The sequence below is a fragment of the Ursus arctos genome, unplaced genomic scaffold (assembly GCF_023065955.2).
Source record: "Ursus arctos isolate Adak ecotype North America unplaced genomic scaffold, UrsArc2.0 scaffold_29, whole genome shotgun sequence".
NCBI classification, from domain to species: domain Eukaryota; kingdom Metazoa; phylum Chordata; class Mammalia; order Carnivora; family Ursidae; genus Ursus; species Ursus arctos.
This window is the reverse complement of record NW_026622974.1, coordinates 35,011,510-35,023,973: the sequence shown is the minus strand read 5'-3', so window position 1 is coordinate 35,023,973 and position 12,464 is coordinate 35,011,510. Positions and strand designations below refer to the sequence as shown.

The window sequence follows — 12,464 nt, the reverse complement described above, 5'->3', positions numbered from 1 at the left end:
TTCTAATTATGTGGAAAATAAAATTGCTTTATATGGACATTTTAACAATAGTAATTCTAATCCATGAGCTTGGAATATCTTTTCATTTGTTTCTGTTCTCTTCAAATTCTTTCGTCAGTGTTTTATTGTTTTTGGAGTACAAATTTTTCACCTTTATGGTTCAGTTTGTTCTTAGATATTTTATTCTTTTTAGTATAACTGTAAATGGTGTTGTCTTTAAAATTTCTCTTTCTGCTCCTTCATTATTAGTGTGTAGAAATGCTTACTGATTTCTGGGTATTGATTTTGTATCCTGACATTTTAGTGAATTCATTCATTACTTATAGTAGTTTTGGTGGAGTCTTTAGGATTTTCTGTATATGATATCATGTCATCTGCATATAGTGACAGTTTAACTTCTTCTTTACCAATATGGATGCCTCATATCTTTTTCTTGTCCGATTGCTGTGGCTAGAACTCTCGGAGTCATGTATTATACTAAGTGAAATAAGGCAGGCTGAAAAAGACAAATCATATGATTCCACTCATAAGTGGAATCTAAAAAAAGGAATAAAGAAACAAAAAACAGAATCAGACCTATAAATACAGAGAACAAACTGATGGTTGCCGGCGGGGAAGGTCGTTGGGGATTGGGCCAAATGGGTGAAGAGAGATACAGACTTCCAGTTATGGAATAAATAAGTCATGGGAATTAAAAGCACAGTATAAGGAATACAGCCAGTGATATTGTAGTAGTGATGTAATGGGACAGATGGTACCTGAACTTGTGGTGAACATAGCATAATGTATAAACTTATCAAATTGCTAAGTTGTATGGCTGAAACTAATGTAACATTGTATGTCAACTATACTCACAAAAATTTAAACAGAAAAACCCATAAAAATGGACAAACAAAGGTTAGTTTTACTTAGTAATGTCCTCAATGGATCAGTAAAAAAAATATTAAAGTTGTTAAATCTGGACTATTGAACACACTATTTTTTAATAATCTAGGTGGATAAATGGGAATTATGCATAAAACATTTCTTTTTTCTTTCTTTTTTTAAATTTTTTATTTTTATTTATTTTTTTTTAAAGATTTTATTTATTTATTTGACAGAGAGAGACAGCCAGCAAGAGAGGGAACACAAGCAGGGGGAGCGGGAGAGGAAGAAGCAGGCTCCTAGTGGAGAAGCCTGATGTGGGGCTCAATCCCAGAATGCTGGGATCACGCCCTAAGCCGAAGGCAGACGCTTAACGACTGCGCCACCCAGGCACCCCTAAAACATTTCTATTGCATATGAAGCAGGCTAGTTTTCTTGAGAAAAATTATCTGTAGATTTATTTGAGTTATAGGTAAACTAGCCATGTTTTTCCTGGAATACCAGGAAGTTTCCTTTTCACTTGAACGAATAACTAACAAACTATTGGTATTGAGACATGAATATTTAGCTGACATCTTTTTAAAAAATGTATGACTTGTTCCTGTCACTACAAGGAAAAGAACTGATAGCATTTGCTATTAATGATAAAGTTTGAGCATTTAAGAGAATATTGAATTTTGTATCAGCTACCATGAGCTTGATAGCTCTCCAATATGTAAAAATCTTTCTGATCAGATTAGTGGTGATATTAATGGATTTTTTTATATTGTATAATGAAATGTCAACATTTGGAAGATCTCCATAATTCAGTGAACCAACATGCTCCACATGTCAAACATCATGCATGGGTAAAAGATGCATTCAAAGAACAAGCTAGACAAGTAGATTTTAATGTAACACAAAATAAAAGTTTATTGATATGGATTCTGATTTGAGATTGCTGTTAACCTTTTAGAAATGATCACTTGTTGAGTTTTGGTGTAGTATCAAAGAAGGATATCCACAATTATCTGCATATTAAAATACTCTTCCCTTTCCAGATTATTGATCTTGAGATGCTAGATTTTCTTTATATCACAATAAATTGAATGTTGAAATAGATGTGAGAATCCATCTGTCCTCTAGGAAGACAGATTCAAAAGAGATTTTTTTAAATGTAAGGGGAAAAAATTCTTTTTTGCTAAATATTTTTTATTTTGAAAAATTTACTTACTTTCCCTAAAGATACATTATTTATAGTGGATTGTAATGCATTTACTATTGTTATTTTTAAATGAGTTAAACATACAAAGTTTTTCTCAGTTTCAATTAGTACATATGAATAGAACTAGCATAAAAGCAATTTGTATCCTCAATAGTTTTTAAGGATGAAAAGGAGTCCTGGGACAAAAAAATGTTGGGAACCACTGGTCTAGGAAAAAACAAAACAAAAACCATTGAGGTCACACTTAAGTCCTTTCATTTATGCATCTTCTATTTGCTGGTATGGAAACGAAAACCAGCACTCATATTTCTATGATGTGGAAAAATAGCTGTAAAAAAAAACTTTAATAGTGGTGTAACTGTGAAACATATGTCTTTCCTGGTTATTTCTAGGTGCAAATATTTATGGGGAATGGAAATCCTGAAATACTGTACTTGTTTTATCTTACCAAAAATACTTTGTGCTTGTATATCAAATAAACATTCTCCAGAAAGTTTAATGATATTAATATTAAAATGATATTGCCATGCAGATAAAAGCTGAGACTCTTAAGACATATCAGCATAAATAGAAATTCAATAGTAAGGAATACATTTATTATCATTTCCCAAGGACTTTTTTTTTCTTCCATAGAATTATGACATCTGACAAATGGCTGCAGGGAAAATATGCCAAATGTGTTCCCCTGTTGTTTACAGCTTGTCACAGACTAGTGCAATACAAAAAGAAGATGAATGCATCTTCCAACTCCAGCTTGTCTCTACTCATAAAGCGAAGCTGTTCTCTCCCCATCTCAATGATGATTGGTTTCGATCGCTACAACAGTTCAATGATGTTCTGGTTATTTGATGAGTTTATGGAAACAGAACAAGGAAGATGGAGTCCCACTCATGGATTTCCCTGCAAGGTGATTCCACAGTAGCCAAAGCTGAAGAAGTACTGTTTATGTTTTCTATGGTGCCGCTTTCCTTGTAGCCAAATTGCCCTTTTGGTTTTTCTGATTCAATTAATGCCACCCTTACATATTGCTACATACTAATAGACTTGTTGGTCCAAGAGTGAGGCACAGACCAGCAACTGTAGCATCCCCTGAAGCATTTTAGAAATGTATACTCTTGGGCTCCACCTTAGACCTCCTGAATCAGAATCTGCATTTTAACAAGATCCCCAGGGGGTGTGTATGTTTATCCATGTTGGAGAGGCGCTGTTGTGCATCAGATGATTTCAACCATGGCTGCACTTTGAAATTACCTGGGAGTTTCAAGAAAAATCCTGATGTTTGGGCTACACTGCAGAGCAATGAAATGAAAATCTCTGAAAGGTAGGACACTGCTTAAGAAGAATAAGCATTCTTTAAGCTCTGTCACTGTCACCCTTTTCTACCACATATATATTCATAGATGCACCTCAGGAGCTATTATGGAAGTCAGTGGGGAAAATAGTCCATAAGTGATTTTTTTAAACACCTACATTGAGGTATAATTGATATTAAAAATGGCATTATATATTTTACATATTAACACCTTATCAGATATATGGTTTGCAAATATTTTCTCCCACTCTGTAGATTGACTTTTTCACTCAGTTGTTTTCTTTTCTGTGCAGAAGATTTTAGTTTGATGTAGTTTCACTTGCCTGTGTTTTGGTGTCATAACCAAAATGTCATTGCTAAGACCAATGTCAAAAAATTTTCCCCTATGTTTTCTTCTAGGAGTTTACAGTTTCAGGTGTTATGTTTAAGTCTAATCCATTTTGAGTTGATTTTTGTGTATGGTGTAAGATAAGGATCCAATTTCTTTCTTTTGCATGTGAGTATCCAGTTTTCCCAATACCATTTGTTCAAGAGGCTGTCCTTTCTCCACTGTATATTCTTCGCACTCTGATCAAAAATCAGTAGACCATTTATGCATGAGTTTATTTCTGGATTCTCTATTCTGGTCCTCTGGTCTATATGTCTGTCTTTATACTATACTGTTTTAAGTACTATAGCTTCGTAATATATTTTAAAATCAGGATATACGATACCTGTGTGATCTGTCTAGCTTTGTGACTCTTTATCAAGATGATTTTGGCTATTCTGGGACTTCTGTGGTTCAGAATAAATTTTAGGGTTTTTTTTCTTTAAAAGTGACTTTGGTCAATCAGAAAAAGACAAATATTATATGATTTCACTCATATGTGGAATTTAGGAAACAAAACAAAACAAAAAAACAAAGGGGAAAAGAAGAGACAGAGGCAAACCAAGAATGAGACCCTTAACTATAGAGAACAAACTGATGGTTGCCAGAGGGGAGGTGGGTGGGGGATGGGTTAAATCGGTGATGGGGATTGAGGAGGGCACTTGCGGTGAGTACCGCATGTTTATAGAAGTGTAGAATCACTCTATTGCACAACTGAAACTAATATTACACTGTATGTTAATTAACTGGAACTTAAAAGCTTTTTAAAAAGTACCTCTGGGATTTTGATGCAGATGGCATTGAAAATGTAGATTTCTTTAATATGGGCATTTTAACAATATTAAATCTAATCTATGAACACAGATATCTTTTCATTTATTTGTGTCTTCTTTAATTTCTTTCATCAGTGTTTTGCTCTTTTCAGTGTACAAGTCTTTCATACTCTTGGTTAAGTTTATTCCTAAATATTTTATTCTTTTTGATGTGATTGTAAATGGGATTGTTTTATAATCTCCTTTTCAGGTGGTTTGTTGTTAGTGTATAGAAACACAACTGATTTTTTTTTTTTAAGATTTTTTATTTATTTATTTGACAGAGATAGAGACAGCCAGCAAGAGAGGGAACACAAGCAGGGGGAGTGGGAGAGGAAGAAGCAGGCTCATAGCGGAGGAGCCTGATGTGGGACTCGATCCCGTAACGCCGGGATCACGCCCTGAGCCGAAGGCAGATGCTTAACCGCTGTGCCACCCAGGCACCCCACAACTGATTTTTATATGTTTTTTTGTGTCCTGCAACTTTACTGAATTGATCTCTTAGTTCTAAGAATTTTTATGTCTGTGTTGGAAATTTTAGGGTCTTCTGTATATAAGATCATATCATTTACAAACAGAGATAATTTTGCTTATTCCTTTCCACTTCAGATAACTTTTATTTATTTTTCTTGCCTAATTGCTCTGGCTAGGACTTTGAGTACTACAGTTGGCAAGAGTGGGCATCCTTATTTTGTTCTTGATCTTAAATGAACAGCTTTCAGGTTTTTACTGTTAAGTACAATGTTAGCTCTGAGCTGGTCATATATGGTCTTTATTATGTTGAAGGACATTCCTTCTATACCTAATTTGTTGAGTTTTGATCATGGATGCTCTTTCTGTATCTTTTGTGGTATTTTATGCTTCATTTTGTTAATGTGGTATATCACAGTATTTGATCTGCTAATGCTGAAACATCCTTGCATCCCAGGAATAAATCTCATTTGATTGTGGTGTATGAGCCTTTTCATATATTGTTGAATGTGGTTTACTAGCATTTTATTGAGGATTTTTGCATGTATGTTCATCAGGGATCTGCAATTTTCTTTGCTTGTGACATCCTTGTACGGCCTTGGTATCTGGATAATGCTGGACTTGTAAAATGAGGTTAGAAGTATTCCCCCCTCTTCAGTATTTTGGAAAAGTTTGAGAATGGTTGGTATTAATTATTCTTTAAATGCTTGGTAGATTCACCTGTGTAACTATCCAGTCTTGGGCTTTTCTTGTTGAAAAGATTTGATCATTGATTCCATCTCTACTAGTCATTGGCCTGTTCGGACTTTCTGTTTCTTTATGATTCAGTCTTGGTAAGTCATATATTTCTAGTAACTTATCCACTTCTAGATTATCCATGTTGTTGGCATATAATTATTCTTACTAGTTTTTCATGATCTTTTGTATGTCTCTGGCATTAGTTACAATGTCTCCTTATTCATTTCTGATTTTATTTGAGTCTTTTCCCCCCCAAGTTTAGCTAAGAGTTTGTTAGTCTTGTTCATCTTTTGAAAAGAACAGCTCTTAATTTTATTTTTTTTCTAGTCTCTATGTTATTTCTGCTCTAATCTTTATTATTCCTTATGCTAACTTTGGGATTGGTTTGTTTTCCTTTTCTAGTTCCTTGAGATGTAAAGTTAGGTTGTTTATTTGAAATCTTCCTCCTTTTTAAATACAGACATTTATTACTATAAACTTCCATCTTGGTACTGCTTTTGCTGTATCCCATTAGTTTTTGATATATTGGGTTTTCATTTTTATTTGTCTCTAGATACTTTCTGATTTCCCCTTTGATTTTTTTTTTTATTTATTTATTCAACAGAGATAGAGACAGACAGCGAGAGAGGGAACACAAGCAGGGGGAGTGGGAGAGGAAGAAGCAGGCTCATAGCGGAGGAGCCTGATGTGGGGCTCGATCCCGTAACACCGGGATCACGCCCTGAGCCGAAGGCAGACGCCCAACCGCTGTGCCACCCAGGCGCCCCTCTGATTTCCCCTTTGATTTCTTCTTTGATACCCCACCCCCCTTTTTCCAGGATAGTGTTGTGTAATTTCCACATATTTCTGAATTTGCCAATTATTCTGTTATTGATTTTTTAGCTTCATACCATTGTGGTCAGAAAAGATATGTGGTGCAATTTCAATCTTAAATTTGTTAAGTTTTGTTCTGTGGCCTTGTATGGGATCTACCCTGAAGAATGTTTTGTATGTGCTTGAGAAGAATGTGTATTCTACTGCCATTGGGTGGAATATTCTGTATATGTCGGTTAGGTCCAATTGGTGTATAGTGTTGTTCAAGACTGCTGTTGCCTTACTGATTTTCTTTCTGAATGTTTTATTCATTGCTGAAAGTGGGGTATTGTAGTCTCCTATTATTATTGTATTGCTGTTTCTCTCTTCAGTTCTATTAATGTTTGCTTTATATATTTGAATGTTCTGCTGTTGGATATAAATGTAATTATTACATCTTCTTGGTGAATTGATCCTTTTGTCATTATGTAATGTCCTTCTTTGGTTTTTGTGACCATTTTTGACTTAAGGTCTATTTTGTCTGTTATAAATATAGCCACACCTGCTCTCTTTTGTTTACTATTTGCATGGAGCACCTTTTCCATCTCTTTATTTTCAGCCTATGTGTATCTCTAAATCTAAAGTGAGTCTCTTATTCAGCATGTAGTTGGGTCTTATATTTTATCCATTCAGCCACTACATATCTTTTCAGTGAGAAGTTTAATCAATTTCTGTTTAAAGCAAATATTGATAGGGAAGGACTTAAAATTGCCATTTTCTGTCTGTCTTATAGTTCTTTTGTTTCTCTTTTCCTCCTCCTGTCTTCCTTTGTGTTTGGTTGACTTTTTAGTGATGTTCTTTGATTTCTTTATCTTCTGTGTGGCTTCTATAGGTACTTTCTTTGTGATTACTATGAGCCTTCGATAAAATATCTTATAGTTTTAACAGTTTATTTTAAGCTGATAAAAACTTAACCTCAACCATATACAAAAACTCAGCACTTTTATTTCTCTCCCCCAACTCATGCTTGTTACTGATAGTGTTAACTATTGTTAACATAAAAGGAAAATACAGAATTTCATCATTGAGAGCTTAGGCTTTGGAGGGAGAAAGATTTAGTTGTGTTGGTTAGAACTCTTTGGTTGCAAGTAACAGATGCCAATTCAAGTTAGCAGGTATCTGTATCCAGATACTCAAATAATATTACCAGTGACCTCTTTCTCCCTCTCAACTTTTTTTCCTTCTATTCTGACTTCACTTGCAGGCATACTCTCTTCATTTCCCAGCTCTAGGCATATGTTGTATATACAGTTCGTGAGCCCAGAGAAGAGGGAATGCTTCTTTGTTCAGAGTATTCTGACTGGCCTGACCTGAGCTGTGTGTCTGTGGTAGGTAGAATTTTAAGATGGTTCTGAAAATTTCCAGCCCTTGATGTGCAAAATATGCTTTTGCAGTTATTCTGTAAAGTACTTGTTTAGATATTACTGTGAAGGGATTTTACAGATATAACTAAGTTCCCCAAATCAGCTGATGTTAAGAGAGGGAGACTGTCTGGGTGGGCCTGATCTAATCACACAAATTCTTTAAATCCAGGCCTTGAGCTCAGAGATGGTGATGTCAGAGATTTGAAGTATAAGAAGCATTCAACACACTATTGCCTACTTAAAGATGAAGGAGGTCATGTGGCAAGGAATGTGGGTAGCCTCTCGGATCTAAGAGTGGCCCAAGGCTAACAGCTAGCAAGTAACAGGGACCTTGGACCTACAATGGCAAGGAATTAAATTCTGCCAATGACACGAATGATTCTAGAAGTGGACTCCCCCCTACCCCAGCAAGATCCTTAAGATGAGAACTTAGCCTGGCCAATACCTCGATTTTAGCTTTGTAAACTCTGAGCAGAGACTGTAGCCATGCTGTGTCTAGGCTTTTGACCTACAGAACTGTGAATGTTGTTTTAAGCTTCTAAGTTTGTAATAGTTTGTTATACAGTAATAAAAGACTAATATAATTCCCATCCTTGAATCAACCGTCATGGCCAGGAGGATGGGATTCTTTAGCTGGCTAGCCTGAGAGTCACATGTCTAATCCCATATTGGGAGAGGCTAGGACTGAAAGTCCCTAGGTGAGAAGGAAGGTAGTCAAACAAAAAGTAATTCTGGGTGAATTACTTAACCTTGTTGTGTTTTGGTTTCCTTATCTATATAATGGGGACATTAAAGAATACCTACCTTTTATAGTTCTTGGGTTGCTTAAATGAGATAATGCATGTCAAGTGCTTAGTGTAGTGCCTGGCACATAGTCTGAGTTCAGTAAATGTTAGCTATTATTATTATTAATGAAACCAGTTCAGGCACACTTGGCAACATCAGCTACAATAATAAGAGTTGGAGAGAAGGATGAGTTGCCAGCTGCTCTCTAGGTCTACCCAAAGCCTAGAAGGATAGTAACACCTTCCAGGACACGATAGTGTCCTGCCATTATGTTAAGGTTCATCTCTTTTTATCTAGTATTTTGGCTGGGGTTTGGTGGTAGAGAATGAAGAATGAGCTGCAGGGGCTCACAAAAACCAAAGATAAAAATAGCTACATGACTAAAAGTCCAGAAAATAATGACATTCAAAGAGTTATGGTTTCTCATAAAGAAATATTTTCTTTGGGGATTCAGTGTTTCCATGAGTCCCATAATCACTTTTGGAGGGCAAAACGTAATAAGAATTACATGGGCCAAAGAAGAAGAATGCTATGTGGACACTCTCTACAGGAGAGTACGTTTTTAATTTAAAGCATCAGCATATGCCTGTTCTCTATGAAAGCCCATTGCAAAGAATCCTGGCTTAAAAAAAAAAAAAAAAGAATCCTAGTTACCACTAATTGATACCTTAGATCTCAGTAGGAACCTGCAGATGTTAACTGCTCACTGATGCACTAAAGCTTCCTAAGTTTCTCACGAAGGTTCCGAGCCACTGTAAAATATTTTCTGGAAGTTCATGGATTAGAGAAGTTGTTACCTGGGGAGGTGCTATGCAGCCTGAGATAATGTTGTAATACGAAGTCTCTCTGGGAAGAGCACACTTGGTGGGGTTTGTTCTGAGACTAAGTGTTCAGCTGGGAAGTACAGGGAATGTTCGTGTAGACACAGCGAAGAAAGGCTTCAGATTTTATGGAATCTGAAGCTTATAACATTTGGGGAGGTCCTCTTTAGGAGACAGATTTTAACTAATTACAGTAAAAAGAATTGCACTTCTGCAAATTTTACAAAACCATATGACATGTGAGATGATACGAGAGGGCCACCCAGAGCTCTGGAAATATTATGTGCACGTGTAGTAAGGCTTCCTTGGATGTAGGGTAAAGCCGCCTCTGCTTGGCAGTGAGATTCAATAACCAACTTTTGTTTAGACAGCATGATCTGGAATTAGGGTCCTGCAGCCTGTTTTCACTCAGACCTTTGGCTCACTGAGTGGTCTCAGCAAATTCACTTGCTCACTTACAATCTTATGTTTCGGTTTGTCATGGAAAACATGGATTTTTTTTTTTCTTCTGTGAGTGTGGCTGCGGCAATAACTATTTTTAAGGTAATATCTTTCCTTGGGAAGAAATACACCATATGACTACATTTTTCATCCTAAATTCATCTTTTGAGTGACCTCAGACTCAGTGGAGCAAAGGCTCAAATTTAAAGTCATCTTTTCATGTCTTTACATATCCATCAATATAACAATGGAAGACAGAAAAGCCTTTGTTTCGGAAACCTGTAAATTCTCCATAAAACCTATTTAATAAAAATTGTGTATTGTTATAGAGACTGAAGTGCTATCAGATAGCAGTTTAGTAAGAACAGAAAGTAAAAAGCAAAGCTTTAAAGCAAGTATTTCTAGGGTTACTTCAATACAAATTTAATGAAATGGAGGTATAGAAGTGTCTTGGTTAAAGTAAAAGTGAAACATAATGAACCAATGGAGACACCAGGTTTGTTTAAATCAAATAAGAGGTCTACAGAATTCTTATGTTCTGCTGTCCCAAGGCAAGTATCCCAAATGCTGCTTTTGGGTTTGGAGGAAATACCACTTTTTGAGTTTTACCTCAACATACCTCATTAGGTCAGTTTTGAGCCTGATTCATGTGTATTGTTATTCAATGCATAATAACTCCCGAGTGTGTGTTGAGACAAAGATTCTGGAAACTTGGCACTTGAGAGGACGGGATGAACACCTCTCACGCTGTTTGAGACAGACCTGTTTACCTCTTCCTCTAAGTTCCCATGACCTAATCTGACCTATTTGTCTTTTTAAAATGCAAAACCAAGCTACCTTGGCTTTCACTTTCTGCCATAGCTGGGGGACTTGGGTGTAACCCCCAGCAGCACATCCCAAGACAAGATTTGAGAGCAAGCAGGGAGTGGCCAAGCGGGACAGGGAAGCCCACACAGGGTGCGTCAGCAGGCAGGTGACCCACGTTTGGGATATGGTGCACCGTAGAGCTTGGGGACACAATGCTGGTAATAATCTAACTTCTTGTGTCACTAGCTGAGAACTGTTCACTCCCCAGCACCTCCCTCCTTACCCAGGCAAGCTCAGCTCTCCCTTGGGCAGGTGCTTACTGTAGGAAGCCACGGGCAGGTGTGGGAACCCTGACTGACCAAGGGGTAAAGGAAGGCACCAATAGCTTCTGCCCTATTAGGAAATCAGTCTCAGTGCTGGAAGGAAATTTTGAGTTCACCCTACAGAATCCGGTTTCTGTAATTGCAAGAGGAGGGTTTTAGACTAACTTCTAGTCATTTTTGTCTCTAACTTTTAAATTCTTTCCTTGGGTATAGATCTTTCATGTACGTGTGATCCTGTACAAAGTCATGTTTTGAATTTGAGGGGTCGAAGTGTATTTGCTAGAAGCACAAGAGGAGCACCGAGAGGCTTACAGATACTTTGGAAATGAACAAATTCAAATATTTTCATTGTATCCCAGCATTAGCATGGGGGCTTTCTTGTGTGTGCTAATAAGTGTGACCTGAGGTGTGTCTGAATCAAAGTAACTGCTCTTCTGAGGTGTTAGAGAAGAAAATCCATACTGAGTAAAATCAAGTAGGGAACTTAGTATTTCACTTGAACCTGGGTTTAAAAGTGGTCACAACTCAGGCAATTGTTGAAGTTAAACAAAGTGAAGGGTTAGATATTTGAAAACAGCACGAGAACGATTTTCTGTATTTCTCTCCGAGCTCTTCTTCCTTAAAAAGAACTGGGGAATCAGAAACAGTGTGCTTTCCCTCAGCGACCACGTTGAACTTGAAACTTGCCGGGATCCACTTCTGTTGTGTCTGCTGTTGATCGATGGGGGCAGGAGGATTTATGGGCTGTGAGCAGCACCGGCCAGAGATGAGACAAAAATCCCTCTGTGACTCACTTTGGGAGCTGCCCTTCCGGAGCCAGGAATATCCTCCAGCAAACAGCAAGACGGGGGGTCCGAGGCGTGCGGAGGAGATCCGGCTTCTGCCCATCCTGCGAAGGGTGGGGACCCCGCTGCCGGGGGGAGGGGGGGGGCTCTGAAGGTTGAAGATCTGTCCCCAGTCTGTAAGCAGTCCTAGCCTGCCCGCAGGACACACACCCGCAGCCTTCCTTTGCCTTGCACGCAGGGAATAGGATTATTCTAAACTCCTGGGGCTGATGGGAGGAGGGGCGGGGGTTGGAGCTCTCGCAACTTTCGGGGAATTTCCAGTGACCTGAACTTTGAAATTTCCTAATGCTACTGAACAGATGTGACTATGTTTGCTGATATATTTTATTTAATTTTAATTTTTTTTTGAGAGAGAGAGAGTGACAGCATGAGCGGGGGGAGGGGCAGGTGGAAAGGGATATCAAGCAGCAGAGCCCTAGGTGGGCTCACTCTCAGGACCCTGAGATCATGCCCCGGG

At 37.6% G+C, this 12,464-nt stretch overlaps 1 protein-coding gene across 3 annotated transcripts in view; it reads left to right on the top strand.

The window, feature by feature from the left end:
* Positions 1–12,464, top strand: part of UBE3D (ubiquitin protein ligase E3D) — a 367,577-nt gene that overhangs the window by 198,351 nt on the left and 156,762 nt on the right. The window contains exon 10 of one of the 3 annotated variants that reach the window (XR_008956211.1): positions 2,767–3,389. The exons of 1 other annotated variant lie outside the window; for it this stretch is intronic. Coding sequence is in view for 1 of the 2 variants with exons in the window: in XM_057303955.1 (XP_057159938.1) it covers positions 2,767–2,781 (15 nt within the window). In the remaining variant the exon portion in view is untranslated. Of the gene's footprint in view, positions 1–2,766; positions 9,140–12,464 lie in introns of those variants that run through there. One more of the 3 variants, XM_057303955.1, reaches the window with a different exon arrangement.